We start from the raw sequence: 25,662 nt of genomic DNA, 5'->3' as shown, positions 1-25,662 counted from the left end.
TTCTCAGTAGCTTTCCCTGCCCTCCCCCACATTACTTTCCCCATCGGCCGCCCACAAAACCACTCTGTTGTAATAACAAAAAAAAAGAAGAGCGAAAAGTTTCGTGGCAGGGCTGGTGGAAACTTCATTAGGGTGGCCAGAGGAGGGGGCACAGTGGCAGTGGCAGTGGCAGGGAAAAGTTCAGAGTCAAAGCTGCAAATAGATGGGCTCTATTACGGTAATACGAAGGGAGGGGCAGACATGCCCAATGCGTGTGTGTAGGTAAATCGCGCCAAATGAGTTGGCAAAACTGCACAAGCAATGAATATTACACAGGCCACAAGGACGGGCAGGACGGGCAGGATGGGCAGGATGGGCAGGATGGGCAGGACCGGCAGGAAACTGCCCGCAAGGACAAGCGGCAACGATGCTGCGGCGACGCCACTGCTGGCGGCATACAACATTTTTATCATGCTCCAACTAATTGCAGGTCTCTCTGGCAAGAACCTGAACCTGAACCTCGAACCATAACCGGAATCAGAATTAAGAGACAGAAAGCGAGAGAGAGAGAGAGAGAGAGAGAACAGCCAAAAGGACACCAGACCGTCCGCACAGCAGGGCGCCAGGAGGTCCTGTCCGCAAACACAGCCACACGCACACACATGTGTGTCCCGCCACATAACATAAATTCTCATAAGCGTAATGCTTTGAAATTGGAGCAAACTGTGATGCCACACACTCCCATCTTCATCTACCATCTGCCATCTCCCTTCCTCCCACACTCCAATCCCGTCCTGCCACCACATGGAGAAATATCTTCCTTTTGGCTTCCCCCAAAGTCCCACAGCGCACAGTGGACAAAAGTCACCCGGGACAGGAGAAAAGTGCAAAAGGGAATGAAGAAACAAAATACATGTCGTGTACATGACCAGGCTTTTTATTGCCAGGCGATAGGAGCCTTCTTTGAGGGTTAAAAATATGTGTATACGTTGTAATTCGATTTCATAGTTGTTTCTTTTTAGAGAAGCGTTTTTTATCCTTTCCAAATCGTACACAATATCAATCCTTTGCATTGCACTGTGCCCCCGAATGTCTGAGTGTGCTTCCCTTGAAGCTATTGAAATTGAAAAGGCGACCGCCCTATGGCCCAACCTCTCGTCCTTCGTGATGCCTTAATGAGCTCCCATGGCTGGCAGGCAGGCACGCAGCGTCTGCAGTGTCGTCTGCTTTAACATAATTAATAAAAACCCATACGACAGACCATCTACGGGACAGGACACGTGGCAAGAGGCAGCGACAGCCACAGCCACAGCTACAGAGAGTTTTCTTGAGAAAACTTTGATTTGTTATCCACTGCTCTTGCGTTTAGTGCTGATTTTATTATAAATAATTATAATTTCGTAGAGCAGCAACAAACAGCGGGGGGGAAAAATCAATAACCACCACGGCCTCAAGCTGAAATTTACATACAGCCCCCCGCCGATGGGTGGGTCGGGCGTTCGTGCACCTCAAGGCTGGCCCTTCGAATCCGAGTATCTGCCACGTTCCCTTCTTGGGGAGCAGCCAGCCCCTAAATCCTTTGATGGTGGGTGGTGGGGTGGTGCGGTGGTGGGGTGGTGCTGGCAATGTATATTGTTTCCGGAACAAGGACAAACAAAGGCAGGCGTGCACCCAAGAAGCCAATCTCGATTATACTCGAAATTCGTTTTGGAAATTTAATTTCGCCCAATCGTATATTAAGGACCTGTGCCAATGGAAATCAATAAAAATAAAGGAGAGCAAGTACATCTGCCAGAGGGAAAAGTAATACCCAATTCAGTTAAATTTTAATATAGTCCTAGTGTAAATATAAATTCCAAGACTAGCCAGGAATTTGCCCCAGAGAGCTGTTGCCTACCTTCATGGGGAATGAGCTCGGCTCGGACGAAGGGACCGGGCAGAAATAATTGAATTTCGTTCAGAGCTCAAATTACCCGTTCAAGGATATGGGAAACAGAAGCACATGTTGCGACTCGCATTCGTTTACATGCACACAAATGTCTATGTATATCCATATGAAAGGCTAAACGGAATGCAACCTCCACTGCTCCACGTCGTCATGTGCAGGCGTTCACTTGGTGAATTATGACTAAGAGCCTGAAAATAATTGGCATTGCTCGGGCACGCAGAGGGACAGGCCGAGGTTCTTTGGGTGCAAATTGAGTGAAGTCCAGGGGGGACTTTGGCCAAAGTATTCGGAGCTCGTCAATGCACTGTGCACGTTGGTTATTTATTGTGTATTTGCATTATTACGAGTAGAACGAACTACTCAACCGTGAAGAGGGTGGGGCAGTGGAGCTGTGGAGCTGTGGAGCTGTGGAGGACCCACTTCACATCGGACAGCACATTGCATCGCTCAAATGGCCGTCAAGGCTCGGACAGCTGACCGAGTCGGGGCTGGTTCCTCCATCAGTTAGTCAGCCAGTCAGTCAGCCAGCGACATGTCCCTTTACCTCCCTTTACCCACAACACACAACACACATTATTGGTAACTTGTTTAGCTTGTTTTTGTAATTTTGTCATGTATGGAAGGACCCACAAAGAGCCACTCTCGTGCCCGTGGATATGGGAATGAAAAATATATTGATATTTTTAGACCGCTTGTGCATTCTACAATCTACGTTCTACGTGCATAAGGGCCCAGGCATCGATCCCTGCCTTCGTGTGTTTGCTTAGCTAATAGAATCATCTCAGCACATTTATGTCACATGAAAGTATTTATTTGCCCTCTGAACAGACCCCCACTCACGCCCACAGCCACAACTCCCCTGTCCTGCATTGACATGGTACACCCACTGACAGACGCTTACGACAGTATAACAGAGAGACACGACAGATAGAAAATTGCACGGCCAGGGCCGTCATAAAAGTGGAACCAGGACCAGAATTTCAGAGCAGCTCCAGTCCACATTTATCACAGCTGCAGGAGCCGTCTAAATGAATGAGAGGAAGGCAAGACAAAGGCCTTCCTTGGTGCTCAATATACCTCTTCGACTATTACTGGATATAGAGACTGTACCATTTCTGCGTTGTCAATAAAATTCCAGGGAAATCAAGGGACTGTTTTGGGCAACTGTACTTTCTACGACGAAAGGGAGACGGTGCTTAGCTTCAGTGTGAGGCAATGGGCGGCAACTGTTAGAAGCAACTGTACTGCATAAGTACGCGGCGGCAACTGTAATTCTTTCAGTGTTGGATAACTTCACGAACTAACCTTTTTGTGTATTCAGAGGCAACTGTACTTTTTCAACGCTGGATGTCTCTCTGATTGAGAGCAAACTGTACTTACTTCAGTGTTGGACAACGTATTTGTATTTGTTTTTGATAGAGTACAGGTACAGATATTTCAACCTTTATTCCTACCACACTCAGAGACATCTGTACAATTAAAGGTAAGCCCCAACTTTACTGAATTTCCATTTGAGTTTACAACTCTCCCCCAGCAGCCCGCAACTAAGTTTCCTGGCAGCGACTGTACTTGACAGGGAATGCCATAAGCCATGCATCAGCTAGCTCGGCCATAAACTTCCCCCGAAAAAAAAACGAGTGAAGTGCTTACACATGAATGCAGTCCCTTGACGTTCAAGGCAAACATCGCCGCCATGCCCATCCCCTCAACTCCAGAACACAGCCCGCAGCATGGACAGGACGAAGACGTACATCAAACATTTTCGGTTGCAACATTGGCAAGTTTGACAAGCCAGAAGATTGAGTACGTGCTGCACATTGACAAATGGAACGCGCTCGAGCTCGCCACGAATATCTGGGATTATGTTCAGCGGCCGTGGAATTGAGGGCGAGGGCGGGGGCGCGCCCCGGGTGATGGATCGCATTCGTTCGCCGGAACGTTCCCGAAGACTTACGTGCAAATCGAATATTTGTTTTCAGATAACACTCACCTGTAAAGAAAATAAGAGAAAATTCGATTAGCTGTTGTATTTAGACAACATTGGGACAGTGGACGGGAGATGGTGGAGTAGCATAGAGCCTTGGCATAGGTGGCCTCAGGACTTTAAGAGCATTTGTCACATTACATTCACTTCTAGATCTTTCTGTTTTCTTCCTAAGATACAAAGATTCATATTTTTCGAGCTCTATTCTATTTTGCAAGAAGATGAGAAGCTGAGGCTTTAATCCTCCCCGCAACGGTCTCAGGATCTCTCTTCGGTTTCTTAAAGACTGCCAGCCCGAACTGCAGTTGAATAGGTTCTTTGGCAGCCTGGAGAGACTGGAGGTCATTGCATGCGGCGCTCTCCACCCATGCAGGGGGCATTGAAAGGCGGAGAAGTCAAGGCGTTTCGGCAACGGTGGCGCGTCGCTGTAGTTGGCACTGACAAAAGACCAGGAGTTAACTCTTGGCTTTTTCCGGGGTCTCTTAGAGCCCTAACCTCATTCTCGTTCTCGTTTTGGATGGCTTATGCTTTACGGCACTCCACGGCACAACACAGTACAGCACGGCACATACACGCATTCCCATTCAATTGGGTTTCATTCGAGTCATGCATTTTTAAAGGGACATGCAGAAAGGACGACTCTACGATGACGACGATGACTGAAGTGGGAAATCAAATGTTTGTAATTAAAATTAAATATTCTATTAAAGGATCAAAACTGCAAAGCCAAAGGGATGCTGCAGCAGCAATGCAGCCGGTAAACATGGCAATCAAAAGCGCTGTATGCATATAAAGTAGATGGATGCCACAGACACAGGCACACAGGACGCAGGACGCAGGACACAGGACACGAGGGCAGACATACGTGCATGCACACACACCCGTGTATATATTTCATAACACAAATGTTTAATCAACGCAGCGGCAGGACAAGGACAGAGCAAAGGGACACTGCCTGGACCTGTAAAATAAATAGCACATCATCAGCTCAGCGAGTTGCAGAGTGGCAGAGTGGCAGCGGCGGAATGGTAGTCAGGAGTGGATTTTGGGGTCTAGGGCTGCTTCCCAGTGACATCTATGCAAGCGTGAAATGTCAAGTGCTCAAGCCTGGGTTCGGTTTTGGCAAGCACACACCAGGACCCGCACAGCACGGAGGACGAGCCAAAGGCGGCCACCGGGGAGCAAGAGCAAATAGTACAGCGAAACGATGGGGATGGGGATGGGGATGGGAAAGAGGTGCACAAAGCAAACACAAACCAAAGATATCTGCTTGGCTTTGCTTCTTACAACATCAATTAATAATTGAATAATACATCCACACACAGCGGGATATTAAGTGGAAGGAGTGGAAGGACATCATCCGACATTCTCCATAAATAGTATGCGCACTACATGCAGCAGATTCCAGAAAGCACAAGTCTCAATCAGCTTTTCTTTTGCAAATTGAAACGAAAGAAAACGAAAAATTCGTGGATTAAGAAACAGACGATACATCGGTAGCCCACGCCAGCTATCGATATCGATTTTGTATCTGTTATTCGCGAATCGAAAAAGATTCAAAGATTACAATTAAGGAGTCTGTTCTCCCGACTTTTGTTCAACTTTCTCGCTTGTGCTTGCAACAGCCGACTGTCATATCGATAACCCCATATCGGTTAGCCCTTTCAAATATCGGTTATGTCTGGTTATATCGGTAATCTTAAGTTTAAATAATAATTAAGGTGAGATAGTGTTTACTACTTGATACCCTGTCCTTTACACAAATATAAACCTAAAACATTAGCAAATATTTTGATATATATATTTCCAGCTCTCATGCTGGAACAGACAACCAGTCTTGAATCGTAAGAATCCCACGATTTCCGAAACTCAGAGCACGCACTTTTGCGAAAACCGAAGCACGCTCTTTGGCTCCCAAAAGCAAAGACTAATCCAAAGAAGTTTCCGCAGCGAAACATTTAAAATCAACTGGTTGCCTTTTTCTTAGGAAACTGGTCAACAAAAGTTGGTTGATCCATTTTTTGGCCGGTATAAAATGGTATAACAAAAACCATTTACACTCGAAAAGATCTCAAGAATATACAAAATATTGTAACATTTGGTTCAATAGTTCAATAGTCATTACATGACAAAATATTGTATTTTTATTGGAGCTTTTCACAAAAGAATGAAACGTAATGACTAATGGAACATGGCTAATATGGAACATTAATAATACATACGAGCATGTGCAAATATTTAATAATTAGAGGGAAACGTATCAGGCATCATAGGAGTATATGGACGTATAGGGACGTGGACGTGCCACGACCATCATCCACGGCAGAGGGACGCTGCCGCATCACTCGTTGATAATCTGAAAATATTTATTAATTTCCGCAATTATTCTTGCAGCACTTCAATTGCCAGCTTGTCATCGTTTTGTCCTGCCAAATGAATCGAAGTGAAACGTTTTATTATATGCTCTAGCGCCAATTACAGATTTTCGCATTTCATTAATTCCGAGTGGAGGAATTTCCATGCCAATAACAAAAAACCGCTTTAAATATTCACAACTTGGGAAATGCAAAACAAAACAGAACAGAACAGAACAGAAGAAAAAATGTCGCTACCAGCAGGAAAGGTGTTAGATAATGAATGCACTTCTCTCGCAGCAAATAAATTGCGAACCTTTGCAGAGCTTTTATTGCCATTCAATATTTATGAAGTTATTCTGTTTAATTATATTTTTTCACGTACGTTGTATAATTATGCCGTCCGACAAAAAATGCAATGAATAAATGAATAATTATATAAATATTTATGGGGTTTTTAGGCCGATTCGGAACAGTTGCTAATAATTTGATATTATGCAAATTGGGCAGCACTGCCGCTCCCGCACTGCCCGGCCCACACTGGGCAGCACTGGCAGCAGCCCGGCAGCCAGACCCACTGCGGATGCGAATGCGGCTGGGCCAGAGACCACACCAGCAATTGATTTGCGATTGTTGTGCGAATTACGTTTGAGGCACAAATGAATTAAATTGATTTTGAATTGATTTGGTTTTCTGGTTTCGGGTTTCAGGTTTCGGGTTTCCGTGTTTCCTCTTTGGTCTTTCTGGTCTTCCTGCTTGCTGCTTCCTGCGCTGCGGGTCGGCCGCAATCAAAGGGCAGAGCCAGGGGTCCTGGCCAACCCTCATTCGGCATTGGAATCGGACAGGAGGGAGCTCCTTTTGGTTCACTAAGGGCGTGCGACTCTGGCGCAGGTTCAAGGCTGCATTTCGATTAGAACTTTCTTTTTGGAAGGCCATAAGAGAGATACTCTTAAAGCCACATAAAGGCAGAGCCTTCGAGCCTTCCTTCTCTTTTTGGATTCGAATTATTTGAAAACACAGGGTATGGAAGGTTTTAGTCCGCCAAAAGCCAACCTTGCCTTCCTGTTTTGGTGTTATTGCAACGCATCCTTTTAATGTCCTGCTGTGATTGCCAGCCTTCCTCCCGCCCAGCCCGTTCATGCATCCGGCATTCCTCTCTCTCTCTCTCCCCCACCAATGTTTGCACTACGACCCGCACACACACAAAACACTCCCCGCACAATTTTTCGTTTATATTTCGCAGGATTCCCATCCCCATCCCCTCTGTCGCTTCTGTCCTGCTGCATTCCGTGTTGTACATAAATATGAAATTTATTAGTGAATGTTGCATATCCTTTTCTGCGTGTCAGTTCCGGCTTCCATTGCACTGACCACCCAGGCAGGCAGCCATCCAACGCGACCGGCAGCTGCGACTGCAACGACATCATTATTGGCCATGGCCAGGGCTCCACCCGCACCTCCGTGCCTCCGTGCGCACCGCGGTTCTCCAGATCTCAGACTCCTGCTCCTGCTCCTGCCACCACCTTTCCGGTGAAAACCCCAGGCTTTATCGTCGTTCCGTGGAATGCTCGTTCGGGGTTTTTTGCGATTTTAATTTGTTAAATGCACTTTTGTCCGGTTCATCCCATGGGCGCATCGAGTGGCAGCGGTACTTAACCCCACAACGCCGCATGGGGTCAACATCGGGGGCCAATGCTGGGGGAAATATTCCCCTTAAAGTCCGATATAATGTATCTACGGCTATACACTCTACCCAGGATAATCCATTGGTGTCGCAGACAATCCGGAAGCGACCGAGAGGGCACTAGAGGGTAACGATCTAATCTTTTGGAGTCCAACACTTGATAAAGCAATTATTAACAGACTATCAACGATTTTTGTATCATCAGAGTCTGTGTTATATTCCAAGCATTTTTCTTCGTCTCCTACGGATTGGATGTTTGTATTTAATTGATCTAATGAAAATAATAAAAGATATTTTTGAGGAATGATAAATTAAGTCCCATTTGAATATTAGAGTGCTTGCCGGGTTAATGGTCGCCGAAAACCCCTGCTCCCTGTCACTCTCTCTTATTCCCGACACATTGATTCATGTTTGCTTCTCTTCTCTCTCTCTCTCTCTCTCTCTCTTTCTGTCTTCTTTCTCTGACAACTTTCGCCTTCGTGGCAACCGAAATCAATTAATGAAATTTCATTATTTGAGCACTATTCGTACTTTTCCGCAGTATTTCCATTGCTGCATCTTGTTTGGTTTTCCACTTTTCCAACAATTTCGTCTGGCATTTCGCGTCGTTTTCTTTTTTTTGGCTGCGGCAGAAAGTTGTGTCCCCCAATTTTCAGGGCGGAAATTTATTCATTGCGGCCTGCAAGTGGGCTAACTTTTTTCCGGGGTCTCAGGCTCCGGCCCGGACTCGGAATCGGACTCGTCATCGGAATCGGAATCATTCCCGGGTGACATTTTATTGTCGTCCTTCGCGCGCTCTCTCTCTCTCTCTCTCTCTCTCTCTCTCTCGCTCTTGGCAAAGTCCAAAGGGTGTATATATCTATCGAACTGTCGAATCGATACGGCCATAAATATATCTCCCTTAGCCAGGGTATCATACGCTTCGATCCAGCGCTCTTTCATTCTTAGGTTTGGTTTTTTCGTGGATGTGAGCTTTTACGCTATTATTTGATATTTATTCGGGGCTCTGCTCCCCGCTCTCCCATTTTCGCTCTTCTGTTGCCGCATTTCATAAGTTATTGTCTCTCGTGGACTGCGGCTTCAATGCGAACTAGGCCACTGATTGGTGATGAGGAGAGAGAGGATGGGGGGGTACCCAGCCAAGCTGTCGCTGGCCTTTTTGGCAACAGTGCCTGGCCCCACCCGTTCTGGCGTCATTTTTGTCCCCCCATCGCCCCCTGCCCGACTTCTGCGGCGTCTCCTGAGGACGAAAGAGCGGAGCGGAAATGTTTGACTCCCTTTCACTCATACTCACAGAGGGATACACAGGCAGAGAAAAAAGCACTGACATTCCTCCGAGAGTGGAAATTATAAAAACGAAAATGTTTTCACAAATTTCATATTTAAATTAAATACATATGTAAGTACATAAAGTACATTGTACTACATTATATTTATTTAACAGTGTTTCTTATATTTATTTGTATCTTTTATTATTTATATTTATTTATTTATTTTTTAATATTTATATTATATTTATTAATTGTTTATTATTTATATTATATTGATTTATTTTCTTATTATTTATATTTATTTATTTATTTTTTGTTTATTATTTATATTATATTTATTAATTTTTTTATTATTTATATTTATTTATTCCATTTAATATATTTATATTTATACTATTTTTGTGCCCCAAATTCCGAATGACTACACGTTTTTTTCTCTAAGTGTACATTTGTATGGTTGTATGGGGATGTGTCGCTTCTGGTCAGGATATGCTTGAGGCTAGTGCGTTTCCTTAATGCGACAATGTTTGCTCAATGTCACAGCCTCTCGCTCTCGCTCTCTCTCTCTTGGAGTCTGTGCGACTTCCGTTTGTCACAGAGCACTTCAAATTGTAAGATACATATATATGTATGTATATGTATATATATATATATATATCCATTCGGTATATTTACCGCCTAAAGCCACTTGACATTGACAGTTATGACACGTGCTCGAAGGCTCGAAGAAAACTTTTGACTTGCGTCTCGAGGCGATTCCCGGAAATCCTCATTAAAAGCTCCACTGAAGCGCAGTCTCGCCGGAGTTCCAGCTTCTTCTTGCATGAAAATGCACTGAAAATTCCACATGAGACATAATTAAATTGAGAAATAAATTCATAGTTTGATTACAGTTCAAACACTTGCCAATTAAATGAATTTCCGGACGTCGGTGGCTGACAAGCAGACAGCATTTTAAATAAATATTTATCAAAAGTAGAACAGGAGCGACAACCAGTGCAGATAGAAGCAGTGGATACCCTGCAGATTGTGCGAAGAGAAGGCTTCCAGAAGGAAGGAAATGAAGTCTCAAGTATTTCAAGAAGAAGCCCGAGTGATGGATAGCACTGCGGAGAGGCGCAAGATGAAGATGTATCAAGGATGCATCCACTCCCAGACTCCCACTTGTCAGACGGAGTGATACGATCTCCAACGAATACAAGCAATCATTTTAGAGGACATATTGCTGGAATGGAAGACTCTAGGGGACTCTTAAAGGATCATATGTTGGCACATCTTACAGGAGATACGGCCGTTCAAGTGCCAGCATGCAGTCGCATACCCTTTGGGTGTCCCCCTCCTTGTGTCTCTGTTGCAAGGGCAACAGCAGAAACATCTAACTTTTATTTACATTTTCATCTCCCCCTCCCCCCCTCTGTGCTCTGCCACCTCTACGGAATGGAATGAAATGGAATGGAGTGGAATGGAATTTCTCTTTGAGCAGCAAATGCTGTTTTCTTCTGAGTGTGCTGCAAGTGTGGCCATGTTGCATGTGTAGTTAAGATGCTTTGGCTTAACCTTTGACTGCACGAAAAGTATTCCGACAATTTTGTGTGTGAATTACCCCCTCCACCGCCAACCCCTTCTAGCCGACAAAGTGAAAGGTTCAGTTTGATAATCAAGCGCAAAAATTGAGGTAAACTAGGGTACATCTCTCCATCTATGCACATGTGTGGGTGTATTCCAAGATGGCAGCAAACCAACATCCGGTTAAGAGGCAGAACAGAGCTGGCTGGAAGCTGGAGGCAGTGGCAGAATGCGAGCAAGTGCCAGTAGTACAAATGTAATGGCAAATTTTTGAAATTAGTATGCAACACGCATCTCAGTGGCAGGAATGGCCCTCACTCTCTCTCTCTGCCCCTTTTCCCCTCTCTTTTTAACGCTCTTTAGACGTCTCGCCCGCTCTCTCTCTGGCCTTACTTTTATGTGCTTTTGCGTGTGCATGTGTCTGTGGAGGGGTTTATACCAATAAGCGGCATATTTAAGCTGCTTGTTGGTTTGGTTTTAAGTAATTTTTATAGCCATTCTTTGGCCCTCTTTTTTGTGACCATTTGCCATTGAGTTTATACGATGAAAATGGGGGAATACGAAGAGAATTAGTAGATAAAAAGTACAGTCACACACAAAAACATCACGACTGTAGAGGTATAACGATCTTTGATTTGAAGCCCCACTAAAAATAAACTAATTCTAACTTTACCGTGTTTTCCTTTACGATTATCTCATATAAGAAAGATGATTCATGATTATTGCTTTTCTGGGGGGCGGTTCGAGACGCTGGTACCCGGCGAGGAATGGGAATATGTATACAAAATGAAGACGTCAGGGTGGAGCGGTTCTTCATGCATAGCAGGGGTGGAATCGTAGCTGGTTCTAGCCTACACGCCAAGAAAACGGGGAGCGCCAAGAAAACGGGGAGCGCCATGCAGATCGTAAGAGCGCTCCAAACCAAGACAGCGAGAGCGAGACAGACGGCGACGTAACAGGCTGTTAACAGAGCGCGGTACACAGCAGCGATAACAGGCTGTTAACCCAGCAGCGATAACAGGCTGTTAGCCTGGGGTGCTAACAGCGCTGTTGTCGTGTTACAGCTAACGGTATTAAAACCCCAACCGTCTATCCATAGATTTTTAAAATGGATGCCCTAAACGGCGCCTAATTAATGTATCTATACAAATATTTTTTATTCTTCCTTTTCCGCAAAAAATATACATTTTAAGTTTAAAAACCTTAAATTTCCCAGACGGAAGCTGGAGCTACAAAGTGTTTGGATAGGATTTAAGCTGCATTTATCGGCTTTTCATAAAAGCAAATTTCAACAAACTCCTTCTCGGGATTGTTGACTCCCAAACTTTCTTGACTTTTCCGTTCCATCTAGACCTAACCCTACTTTTAGGCCCATCCGCTTACCCTTATGTAGGTCTATATGTATATGCCCAACATGAACCTTTGAGGGTTATATGCCCTGCACTATCCCTTAAGCTAATAGCTAACACACTTTTAACTTATCTTCTTTCCTCCTTTCCTTCTTTTGTAACTAAGTGCCATTATTAGTAGATAATTGTTTAATAAATAAATAAAATACAACCAACCGTACGAAGTGACAAAAAAGAAGCTGCCGGTCTTGCGCCTCTCTATCTATATTTTTACCTGTCGCTCGTACTCGACATAGCAGCAGTCCGAGCTATCCTAAAGTTCTCCTTTATTCCTAGGGTCCTTGCCTGCCCTTAATAAGTCTCGAGCTGATCTCGAGCTCGCTAGCTTTACGCTTACCATAGACAATAAATCATATATTTATCATTCACAAATTCTGAGCCCCAAATCTATCAGAAAAACTCGCATAGTATTATTATAATGGGGCTAAGGCTCATCAAGGGTTGAAAGTTAGCCCTTTTTCAATATTTTTTTTCCATTTCTGATTAATAGCACTGGAACGGCAATTTGGTTCTGTATTTTTCGGTATTAATGCAGGTAAGATTTTTTTGGTAGGTTTTTTTGCATAGATTTGTGATTTTGTGTGTTTTCTGCATAGATTTGTGATCTATTCGCTCTTTTATCAAATTAATTTTTGGTTTTATTATTTCGGTATTAATACAAATAAGACTTTTGTGTGGTATTTTTAAAGTATTTTTGGTAGATTGTTCTGCATAGGTTTGTGATCTATTCGCTCTTTGTTCGTAAGTATCTTTGTGTGGTATTTTTAAAGTATTTTCTAGTATGTTTTCTGTAAAGCAACGCTTTCTTCTGTCAGCAAGTTTTAAGCTAGAAATAAAATAAATAGAATCCCTCCGCCAAGAGATAATGTAGAATCATTCACAGAAGGATTTCCCCTGCCATTGGCACAAGTTTTTTTGCTTCTCTAGTGGTTTTTCCTTTTGTGTGGTTCTTTTTTTGTATTTTGTTTTTTGTTTGGCTGGCATTTTCGGAGGGGGTTTATCTGGGAAGAGGCGCCGCCGCTGACCCTTCCAACGCTTTTCAGTTTCCGCTCACTTAGATTCATTAAAACAACTGGCGGCAAAAATTGTCATGACCTGTGTGCTAGTGCAGGGGATAAATGGGGAGAAGGATCAAAGACCGGAGGAGCCGTACAAATGGGGCTAAAGAAAGCTCTGCTGTGGCAGGGGAAGACTCTTCTTAAGCTGTGTCCAACCCCAGGACTCCGCCAGCAAAAAGAACAAAACTTTCGAGTTTCAAACTATTTTTGTATGCTTTTCTTTTATATTTTTCATCCACCAACCCAGCCCTAGATGTTGTAGTATTTGTGTGCAAGTATTTTATATCAATTTTTAGTGTTTTTTTGTTTTTCGGGACGAACTTGCATTTTGTGCTGGCGCTGGAGCTGCTGCTGCTGCTGTCCCCGGATTCCATCTACAGCTCCTCCTTGTCCTTGTGCAAGTTGTCGTCTAACTTATGGCATCTCGTTTATCTTCGTAACTTGAGACGGACGCCCAGGGTGCCCGGGAGTGCCCGGGAGTGCCCGGGAGTGCCCGGGAGTGGGACCGTGGGAGCGTGGAGTGGCGTCGAGCAGTTATTGCATTTTGTACGTTGTATTTTATTTTGTATTTTTTTCCGGTGTGTGGCTCTGACTTATTTATGACCAGTCCCAGCTCCAGTGTTCCTCAATTGGCATCCTCCTGCTCTTCTATGAACGCGCCGGGCTCATTGAGGATCGACAGGAATCCCTCGAAGTCGCCGTCGAGAGCCGCTCTCAGGGCCGCGGGCCCCAGGGACAGCGCCTCGAGGTTCCCGACGAGCTGGCACCGCTGAAATGCGGATTCAAACTCCAAGAGGGCCTCGTAGAACTGCACCGAGCGCACATGGTCGGCCACCAGGCCCATCTTCAGGGTGTCAGCCACTGCCTCGGGGACACCCGTGGCCGCAACCTGGCTCTCGATCACTTCGCGGTCGGAGTCCATTGGCAGGCAGGCCATCAGGCGGTGCAGGCTCTCCGGCGAAAAGTCCATCAGCTCAAGGGAGCTGCTCATTTGGCGGCGCATCGTGGTGGCCAGACTTTCAGGCTGTCGCAAATCGGGATCCAAGAAGGACTCGGGCGCCTGCCCCTCGGGGACCAAAGCATTTTTTACCAGCTCGAACATGCTGTTGCCCACTTTGCCCAGAAATCCCACGACACCCTTCGACAGAGCGCCGAGCTTGCCAGGTGGCGGAGGAGCAGGGACATCACTGCCGCCACCGCCGCGAGGATAGTCAGGATCAAGGAGTTCGATCTTCGGAGGCTCCGGCTCTTCGGAAGCCACAATCAGCTCGTTGAAGCGCCGACAGAAGTCGTCGTCGCGTTCAGGAAACGCTTCCTGCATCCAAAAGAAGTGGCGCTCCCTGGCGCCCTCGAACCTCAGGACATACACACGCCCCGTGTTGACCTGGCTGACGCGCTGGAAGCGCGGCACGCCCGGCACGGCCAGAATGTCCAGCTCGACTTGGTCCGTCCGGCGATCCTTCCAGCAGATGTGGATCTCAGTCTCCATGAGGCACACGTAGAGCAGACCCTTGCGGCTGTCCGGCTCGAACATTCCGGCTCGGAGGACCATCAGACCGGCCTTGTATTCAATCAGATTCTTCATGTTCGAAACGGTTTACTCGTAATTTTGGGATGTATCTTCTGTGCGCCCTCCGCAGTCCGCACAGACGTCCTTTTTATGGGATACAGCAGCTCTTCCTCCGACGTGCTCTCCGCGGTGCCACGACCCAACCGGCAATTGACCTTTAATTGCACACTTAAAAGTACATAAAAACGTGGCCAAGCCTGGCCACCCGAAGAAGCTCTAAGGAGCCGGACACGGCTGTCGCTGTTGATGTTCCTGCTGCCCCTGTCCCCGCTCCTGCCCCCGCTCCTGCTCCTGCTGGAACTTGTATCTGTGCGGCGGCAGGGTAGTGGGAGGCACAATTAAAATTAAAGCGTTTACTTACACGACTCAACGTGCAGCAAATGATGTTGCCTCCTTACAGCTAAGTCCAAGCACAAATGGGATTCCGATTCCGACTGTGCGACTTGAGTTTTTATTTTTGACTTGTGGCTCGAGGGGCTGTTGATTCTCTACTGAAACAAAACATAATTTAGTTGAATATTTCGACAGTTTTGCAGCTGGTTTGGAGATCAAGTGCCCTTGGAACTTGGAACTGCCAGAATATACTAGAGGGAGATATCCTTTCATTCATACAGGGGCTATCCCTGAAGACATATCGACCAACAACCAAAATTGTTTACCATTTTTAGACTATATTTTTGCTAGTTTTTAGTGGCTTTAATTCGCCATAAAAGAAGCTACTTATCGCTTAAATTGTCCAAGGAATGACAAAGGTACACATTTTTTAGAGAATTTTTTGATAAGTCCTTTGCTTAAGCCTTTCTCCAGACTCCTTTGGACCCGTGTATAATTATCTATAATTTGTATAATATAATATTAATTATTATTAATGCAAAAAGTGCGTTGAAAAACACAATAGCTGTCGTGTGCATGATCCGACTCTAGTCTTGCCGATTTGGGGTTTCTTTTGTTTATTGATTGCCCAAAAATTCGCTTAAATTTGTTTAATTATTAATTTAATTTATTAATTCGTTTATTTTGAATCGATGAGTGCTGGTCTCGTCTCGATACGGCATCTCGTTGATGAATTATTTAAGTGCTTAAAGAAAGATTCTAAAACCAACAACAGGACTTTATTTCTTTCCAATGAGCTGTGTGCAGCGCCCAGCGTGTGTGTGTGTGTGTGCTGAGAGTCCTTTCTGAGTGTTTTAATGATGGAGAAAGCCAGGAAGGCCGGCCGGCTTCTGCTGCCACGCGAAACGTTCGAAAGCAATTACAATTTAAGTATTTAATTAGGGAATTACGTGAGCAAACACACGTTCCACGTGTCGAAGGAGGAGGAGGAAAGAAAGAGGAACGGAAAGAGGAACGGAAAGGTGGAACAGCCGTCGCCAGAGGTCGAACAAATAGAGGGCGGAATGGAAGTGAATAAAAAGGAGACCACCACCAACCTCCCTCGTTCTCTATATATATATTATATAAAATGAAAATGAAAATAAAAATAAAAAGACCGTAACGTAGTGGCCCCAATCGACTTCAACCTGAGACGATGTGTGGGGGCGTGTGGGGGCGTGTGTGTGTGTGTGCGTGGGGGATGTGGAGACACGCACACACACACCTGCTGCCGTCCCCATAAATGCCAATAAAATTGAAGCCAATTGCTGTTTCCCCAACAAAAAGAACAAGAAACATTCGAGGCAGCTACAGAACAATTTGTAGTTTACGCTTTGCGCGTTCGCCGGCTCCAGCAGAGGAGCCAAAGGATAAGCAAGTCCTGGCATCAGACTGATTTCAAGCCACAGCCAGTAGCCAACAGAATCAGGAACTATAAAAAAGGAAACGTAGAACAGGCACAAAAAAACGATAGTCTTGGCCTTAGAGACCGAAAGATACTCCAGGATCTGCGGATTCGGTGTCTTTCATCTACTTTTTGTTCCTTCCTGGCCAAGATCTCTGGCGCCCTGAGATCAATTTTTCGCAGGGGATTCCGCCCTGGGATCTTCGTCTTAGGGGATTACTGAAAACGAATTGTGAAAGGCTTCCCGACATACCCTTTGCTACTCTCTAAGAAAACGGAAAAAAGGGAAAAAAATTACAAGCGTTATGTTGACAAATGCCGTTACTCGTGCCGCCTGCCGCCTGCCGCCTGCCACCTGCCACCTCTTGTGGCAATTTTCCTTCATTTTCAGTTACATTTTTATGGCTACGCGTCGCATTTTCTTGGGCCACTGTTGCTTTTTCTTCATTTCTTTGCCCTCTGCTTTTGGCGGGTATCAATAAATTGGAGTCGGGCAAAGCCAGCGCCGTGGGGCAGGCAGGTATACATATGTACATAAAAAGCAGTGTATATACACAGTACATTGTGGGCTGGGGGCTGGGGGCTGGGGGCCGGGGGTGCGACAGTTGTAAACGAAATTATCGCCTTTTGACTTTTAGCCATCATCAGGGGAAATATTTTGCTCGTTTATTCTTCGATTTATGCTCGGGAAAAACGAGTACCAGGAGCAGGACACACATCATAGCCAGGAGTAGGATATTAATTAAGTGCCGTCGCATAAATATTATATGGGGGGCAAACACTCGTACAATCTGAAGATTTCCCCATGATTCAAGGTGGATCTCTGCATTGGAAGATATAACGTTTTTTATGGGTCTGCAGATTGACAATTTCTTGCAAATTTCTTCATTGAAAGGAAGTTCAACGAAATGAAGAACGACTTGTACGTGTAGGAGTTCCCAGAGACGATACATGATAAGCCGATGGCAATGGCTAATCCACTCTTGTGTCATTCGAATCTAAAGAGGAAGCTAAAGGTAACCATTTGATGAGACTTTCCCTTCGCTTTTTCCATGGGAAATCTTCTCCAAATACATGTGTTTATTCTTCGAAACATCGGCTGCACTTATCCGATCATCAATAATGGAATGGCAGGCCACAATTCATTGGGCTAATGAAGATGAATATGAAATGAGTTAATTAATTGAAATTTGTTTCAATGGGGGTTCCCCGTGCCCCGTGCCCCATCCCCCTTATGAGCCTTGAATGAAGAGAGTTCAATGAACCATCGTCTATCCGTCTGTCCGTCTGTCCGTCTGTCGTCTCGCATTCTCACCTTTCGTCCTGCACCTTCAGTATCTGTGTGTGTGTGCGTGTGTTAATGTCTACCATTTTTCGTTCCCACTGTTTCGTCATTAATTCATAAGCAGGAACTTCATTTCACTTGAGGCAGTGCTCTATCCTTTTCCTTTTCCTTCTTGTTGCACGACTCTTTTCGGGGGGTGGGGGGTGGGGGGCTGAGGAGAGGAAATTCCGTTTAGTTTGCGATGGATGGGCGTGTGCGTGTGTGCGTGTGTGTGTGTGTGTGTGTCAGCCAGTCAGCCAATTAAACGAGTGAGACGAGGAGTCAACTTGAAATTAACAAACACTTTTCCCCAAAGCACACACAGACACAGGGCCCCACTCGCCCCCGCACTCGCCCTCGCACTCGCACTCGCACTCGTCCTCGAGAGCACACACACACGCACGCACGCAAGTTTATGAATCTGAAAAATGCGCCTCGCTGCCCTAAACTAATTTCCACCCAAACTCAAACACACACGGACACACGGACGGATGGACGGATGGACGGAACAGAGCCGAAACCAGAACCGAGACAGGCTCAAACACGCATTCAAGCCGCAGGAGTTAGTCCTTTCTGCTGTCTCATGGAGAGCTGTTTGGGGGGCATACCGACAAAGGAGGCCACAGAACACAGAAACCACACGGCTCCTCCGGCCAGATCGACGCGGAAGATACTCTCACTCAAGAGATACAATCACTAGACAACTACCATCAAATGTATCTTCTTTATCTATATATCTTTATCTTTTGTTGTGCATAGCAATTCAAAACTAAAAATAAATTTATTAAATAAATAAACGGGTTCTTCCTTTTATTTTAGCATTATCTTTATCTTTCATCTGCATATTTATCTAAAACTTTCTTCTACGTATCTTAATCGCTCTTCTAGTCAGTCTTCAAATAGTTCTTTATCATAACCCGTAGTTTTTGTTTATTTAATTTATTTTATTTTTTTAACTTTATTAGTCTATGGTCCATTATTTTAGTGCTAAAAGAATTTCCTTTATTTAAGAAACTATTCTGTATTTAATACTAAAAAGTATTATTTATACATTTTTATTTTATATATAGATTTTTATTAAATATTTTTATATTTTGTATCATTTTTTTTTTTTTATTAAATGGTAAATGTTTTTTATTCATTTTTATTTTTTAATTTATTTTCTTTATTAATTTTTTTTTTTATTTTTTGATTTTGCATTCCTTTTTTTTCTTTGTTATTATTTGTATTTTTTTTTTTTAATTTTTTTGTCAGTCATCAAGGTTGAAGAATTTGGAGGGGGATATTATTTGGTTCAGATATCTAACCAGGCTATTTATACATTTTTAATTTAATATGTAGATTTTTATCAAAAATTTATATATTTTTTTATAATTTTTGTCTAAGAATACGCAGTGTTTATTGTTATTATTAAACAATAAATGCTTTTTGTTTAATGTTTTATTTATTTTTATCTTTTAATTTATTTTTGATATTTTTTTTATTCTGATTTTGTGTTCATTTTTGTTCTTTATTATTATTTTTAACTACATTTGGATTATTTTTTTTTTTAAATTTCGTAATTGATTTTTTATAATTTCTTTTTTAATTTTTATACCACAATTATAGACATGAAAAATATCTGTTAATCATCTACTAAGCATCTACTTAGCCATCCCTCCATCGGAATCTATCAGCATCTACCTGCATCCTTTCCCGTTCCTCCAAGAAGCCTTCAGCTCACGCTCGCTGCGAAAGTGTATTTCGATGCTCCGGGGAGATGGCTTTCGCTTCTCAGTTCTTTCTGCGGACCCCCGCCTCCGAGGGTTCCATCCAGAAAACCCCTTTCCCCCCTTCCTTCTGGCGCTCTTTATCCATTTACCCTCCCCATTAACCCCACGACGAGGCGGGGGGCAGTCCTGTTGAGCGCCGGCTCGTGCTCCAAGTGCCAATTCCAGCACACACACTCATGATTGGCGTCAGGTTTTGTTAATTTACGTATTTTTTGGTTTCATCTCGTATTTTTCGCCCCCCCTCACAGCATTTCCACACGCCCCTTTCACGGGAGTGCTCTTTGCAAAGGGTAGTCGGGCACATTCGCTGTACGAATATCTCATAAATGAATGGCCCTGCCCCTGGATAGATGGATCTGCAAGGGTATCTAAAGTTTCGGCTCTTTGCCAATGGCGTTTTCCTTTGCTTTGTTTTTCCAGGGAGTTTTCCCTTTCATTGGGTGCCGTTCACCTTCTCTCTCTGTCTGTCTGTCTGTCTGTCTGTCTGTCTGTCTGTCTGTCTGTCTGTCTGTCGCTCTTGTTCTCGTTCTCTTTGGGGCCTGGAGTGGAGTGCGTGTTAGATTAACTGACAGGAAGGGAGGGCGATTGCAGGGAAGCGGCAGGACATGCCGCAAGGGCGAGCGGATGTCTAGATCCACCTTTGTAGAGTTGGCAAACCTTTGACGGGTGCTGGTCCCCTGCCGTCATGTGTGTGGGCGTGAGCGTGAGCGTGGGCGTGGGCGAGGGCGTGGGCGTGTGCCCCAAACACAACAACATACTGTGGAAATTTTTGTGGTTTTTCCCCCCCACCTTCTGTACGCTTTGAATACCTTTTCGGCATATTCGTACCTTATTCATACGCACACTCGTTGGGGCGCATATATACTCGTATTTCCATGCTTTTATTTGTCTTGACATCAAAAATAAATTAAATTTCACAAACGGTCAAGGAAAACAAAGAGAGATTTCAAAAACTACCGACCACAAGGATACCCCTTGGACAGGTTTCCAGGAGAGGATCGGTTGCCACTTAATGGTGCCATAGAAATACCCTTTACCATATTCTGTGTGTGCCATGGATGATATTCTGCAGAACAATTGAGGGAAAACCCCCCTCCCGAAGTGTAGTATCCCTCGGAGGGAAGTATCTTTCAAGTGTATGGTAATTGTCCGACGAGTTACCACCATTTTTTTTGTCATTTAATCATGGGGTTTATCGAACCCAACAAGAACTAAAACCTATGAAGAGTCCACTAAATTCCGACTCGAAAATGATTCCCCTGTGTTCCATCCATGTGTCCCATGTGTCGACATACCCAGGACATACCCTGTAAACGGGGCAGACAATGGCTGGAGAGACGGTTAATAAACAACATTTTATTGCAGTCGAAGCGAGCGGAGGACCAAAGGACCCTGTCGCTAATTTGTACAAGTTTTATTTTTTTTAATTATTTACTTTGTTTTCCCCGTTTTTTGTGTGTTTGTGTGTGTGTGTGTGTCTGTGTGTTTTTTGTTTACTGATTTACCAACAGAAAAGCGCGGGACACGCTGCGTGCAGGAGCTTAACAGCTGTTATGAGCACCAGGGGAGTGACAGGGTTGCCACAGTCCCGTGCCACGGATTAGAGTTGTGATAACTGCACAGCGTGGCGGGGGCGGGGGCGCTGGCGGGGAGGGACAGAGACGAGTGCTCCTCACCTGGCGATAGCAAAAAAGCAAAGCGCATTAACACCGCAAATTAAATGCAAAATAACTAAACTGCGGTGACTAAATGAGGGGCGGGAGGGGGTGGGGCGGAGATAGGACGGGTGTGTGTCTGACTAAATGACGGGACGGGGGCCGAGGCAGGCGCCTGCTGCGGGTTCAACTTTAATGATGATTAAGATTAAACACGATAGAGAGCAGGAGAGGGAGAGAGAGGGGGAGTGCGAGTGCGAGATTTAATTAAATACCGACTTCCGTTTTATTTATTTATTTTTTATAGGCTTTGTATCCTTTCAATGGAAATGAAAATGTTAATATACATAAAAATCCTTGCAAAGGACTCCCCGCAGGACAGACACCTACTCTTTTCAATAGAGCGTATGCTTTTTTTCGTTGCCGAAATGCGGGCTGTACATTTTATAACCAATTTTTCGCACATACATATATGTATGTAAATATTTTTATTTATTTTTTCAAAGCTTGAATCGCCTGAATAAATGCAGTTTAATTGCTTGGAAAAAAGCTTAAAAATGGTCCACAGGTCTGCGATATATCGTTTGACGAGGGCATAATGTCACGTCTACTGTTCATTAATGGGGATAAACCGCCGGAGAAAGGAGGCCTGAAATATTTAGTAGTTGGGGAAAACGTTTAGGGCAAATTTAAAAATATTTAAAAATACTTTCTAATACATTTAATTTCACTATTTTGGTATTTAAATACCGAATATTTAATTGAAATATGGGTGGTATCTTTTCAGAATTCGAATCAATAATTGTCCTCCATTCGCATTTGATCGGCATATCGATGAAATAAAAAGCAATAGAACATGGTCTATGAGGAAAATGTCCCACTTAGATGCTGGGAAGGGAGCAGGGTGCTTGACCAGCCCCGCCCCCGCCCCGCCTCCCATCGACCATAAATTCCGCACAAAGTGCCAATATAAATCAAGTGCAAACTGCTCCTGCTGCTGCCTCGACCTGGCGCCTCGGCGGAGGTGAGGAGGAGGAGGAGGCCTCGTAGAAAGGAAAATAATAATAATGAATTTATGGCGGTGCAGCAGGAGGTGGCACGACTGGCCCGTGAGAGAAGGTCGGAGACCATTAAATAACATTTAAAATGTCAAAGCAAGGATGCACACGACCCCTAGAGTTTCCATGGCTCTAATGTGGAAAAGAAATTGAATGGAAGGAGGGGCGGGCGGATGGGTGGGCGGGCGGGCAGGAGGCATAAGATGAGATGAATCGAGGCGGCAGGCGGCAAGCCAACAAAGCTGTAAATCTCAAAGCCAAAGCGACTCTCTTGCCACAAACAACCAACAAACAAACAAAACTCGAAAGCAATTTAGACGCATTGCATATGCAGTAGCAGTGGCATGGATATGGATATGGATATGGTTGCATGCAACAATGCATAACCAATGTCGGTGGAGGAGGAGGATGACATAAGGCGCTGGTGCTGGTGCTGGTGCTGGCGCTGGCGCTGCTCTAGTTGCAATTACAAGGACACGCGGCGCGGCGATGCCAGAGAGAGAGAGAGAGAGAGAGAGAGAGAGACAAGTTTTGCACCCGAAACGGAACGCAACGAAACGAAGGAGCCCCTCAAGGAAGAATGGGTTTTCAGAGTGGCAGAGCAGAAGCAGAATAAGTGGAAGATGCTGGCACTGGGATGATGCCTGAGATTGCAATTGAGATTGGGCGGGGCGGAGGACGGGGGACGGGGGATGGATTGCCATGCCAGCAGCTCCTCCAAAGATAAATATTCAATTAACGAGTGCATACCATGCCCAGAGATAAATGGAAGCAAGAGGGGGGGGGGGTTGGAGGAGCCAAACACCTATTCCATAGCCAGCATCCCATCCCTTCTGCTTCCCTCTGCCTCCTGGTGCTCCTTGGGTGTCCTGTCACTACATTCATGTTGACTGCATTCTGGCTTTCCCTCGACGAAAGCGTCACAAAGGAACAAAATGGCTGACATTGTTAAAGCCAAAGTACAACATTGCAAGATGTAATAAAAAATAAGCGAAGTAGGAAACAAAATACACGCACACACAGGCACACACAGGCACACACACGCACACACTCACGCACACAAGGAAAAAGAAATAATAAAATAATACAAGAAAATAGAAAGCAGGGAAACCATGTCTATAACCGAACAGAACTCCGGAGGGAACTCCGTAGCCATTCAGTCGGGAGTCGCCTCCACACTTCCAGAACACAGTGGCACGAAAGGCGGCGGAAACGTGACGAGAAAACGAAAGGGATGCAAGAAGAAACATACATAAAGAGGGGGAGAAGGAGGATTAGATAACTGCAGGATTACCGTCCAGTAATGGAAATCGAATGGAGAGGATAACGTATAAAGGATAGCCTTATGGAAGAAGGTAAATAGAGGGAGAGGGATAGAGGAAAATCGATAGGAAAGTATCGATATAATCGGGGGCCAGCCCCCTGAACATTCCCTTCGCTCGTTTTTAATATAATATTTACATAATAGAGAGATAAAGATCGATCGAGAGATTGATATAGGAAAATATTGACAGAAGAAAAAAAAATCGAATAACTATCGATTATTGATAGGAAAAAAAGATGTGGAGAGGTTAAAGAAGAAGAAGATCGATAGTAGAATACGATAGCAAAAATGTGAACATCTATATCATTCTATAATCATCATTTTATATAAATTTCTTTAAAAACTACAAACTTTCTTCAATCTATACAAAAAAAGATATAGCGGTTTGACTTTGGGAAATTGCTGAACCTATTCAGATGAGCGGCACTGTACGTGTGTATAAAGATCGATAGAAGAGGATCCATAGATATATATAGACAGAAAGATGAACATCTATGGAGGAAATATGTAGATAGAGATACATAGATCGATCTATCCATGGAATACCAATAGCAGAGCAACAGAAAATGTCCAAACCAGATCAATAGAGGAAAGCCTATATATAAAGAATATAATAATATATAATATAATAATATAAAGATATAGCCAGCATTAATTTGGATACAAAAATGTATAGTTACAAAAACAAGTTCTATAGAAAGAAGAACTCCATCGTAAACGCAAGATTTCCATAAAGAGATAAGTAGTTTGTTTGATCTGGAATATTTTTAGATCTTATTTCAGCAATTGCCACACAATCGCCCATTTGTCCCACTGTGGGGGGCTTCCTTGGGGGCTGGGTGGAGCGTCACACAGCGAAACGAAGCGTTAAAGAAAGGCGTCTCGAAGGAAGCAAGGAAGGAAGGAAGGAAGCGCGGAAAGAAGAATGGAGGGAGAACGATAGGCGAGGCATTCAAGTGCTACATAGGTCCTACGTTTACACACGAGGATCTCTCAGGCAGGCCGTCCAGCAGTCCGACAGTCGGTGTGCCATTCATTTGGACTCGCATTGCCATTCGCTCGTTCACTCGTTCACTCACTTGCTCATTCACTCATTCATTCGTTGCAACGACAGCCTTTTGCTTGACTGCGCCACTTTTGGTCGCTCATTTTGGGCTGGGCTCTGCTGGGCTCTGCTGTGCTAATGTTTTGCAGCTGGAACCTTGAGCACACTCGCACACTCGCAGAGGAACCCGTCATCGACTTGTCAACGTTCCGACTTACACACACACACACACACACAGAGAGAGAGAGAGAGAGAGAGAGAGAGAGAGAAGGAGGGGCATTGAAAACTAAGTAGATGAAAACCCGTCTAATGCCTAAAAGGAGAGCAATCACAGCCAACACGTTTTGGGTATACCCTAACAGAAGGACGAGAGATGTCTATCCAAAGGATGCACTTCCAGTAGATCTGTAACGCAGTCCTGGGATTCCACAGAGAGTTTTCTCTTTCGTAAATCCAAGATCTGCACAGAGATCACCTCGGCCTGGTGAGTCGCCCCTTTCTCTGGGTAGGGTATATAAGACCCAGCATAATGATGAGGCAGGAAGCGGAGGGGGGGAACATGATGAAGGATGGCTGCAGGCCCAAAACCGTGTATATGTCAAGTGCTTAATGCGCCTCCCACAGAACGAGAGAGAGAGAGAGATCAAATAGGAGCAGGACAAGTGCGCCTAGTTTGCCTTTTTCTTATATAATAGAAAATCCTTAATAACATTTTCTTTACAATTCTACACACGAACGGAAGAGAGAGAGAGAGAGAGAGAGAGAGAGAGAGAGAGAGAGAGAGAGAGAGAGAGAGAGGTGCAGAGGGGGACTAAGATTTGTCAGGAATGACACAAGTCCCTCTACGGGTGCCTCCTCCCTGGTTCCTGCTGGTTCCTCCCTGG

General features: G+C 44.6%; 2 protein-coding genes across 12 annotated transcripts in view; both read right to left on the bottom strand.

Moving 5' to 3' along the window:
- rg (A kinase anchor protein rugose) overlaps positions 1–25,662 on the bottom strand; it is a 187,179-nt gene that overhangs the window by 123,429 nt on the left and 38,088 nt on the right. The window lies entirely within an intron of this gene.
- Positions 13,456–14,982, bottom strand: Rpn13R (Regulatory particle non-ATPase 13-related). Its single transcript, XM_033383048.1, has one exon. It carries the CDS (start codon positions 14,836–14,838, stop codon positions 13,879–13,881), a length of 960 nt encoding a protein of 319 aa, XP_033238939.1. The 5' UTR covers positions 14,839–14,982; the 3' UTR covers positions 13,456–13,878.

This window comes from Drosophila pseudoobscura, chromosome X, assembly GCF_009870125.1.
Source record: "Drosophila pseudoobscura strain MV-25-SWS-2005 chromosome X, UCI_Dpse_MV25, whole genome shotgun sequence".
Classification (NCBI taxonomy): domain Eukaryota; kingdom Metazoa; phylum Arthropoda; class Insecta; order Diptera; family Drosophilidae; genus Drosophila; species Drosophila pseudoobscura.
Note: the sequence above shows the minus strand (reverse complement) of the source record. Positions and strands in the feature narration are given on the sequence as shown.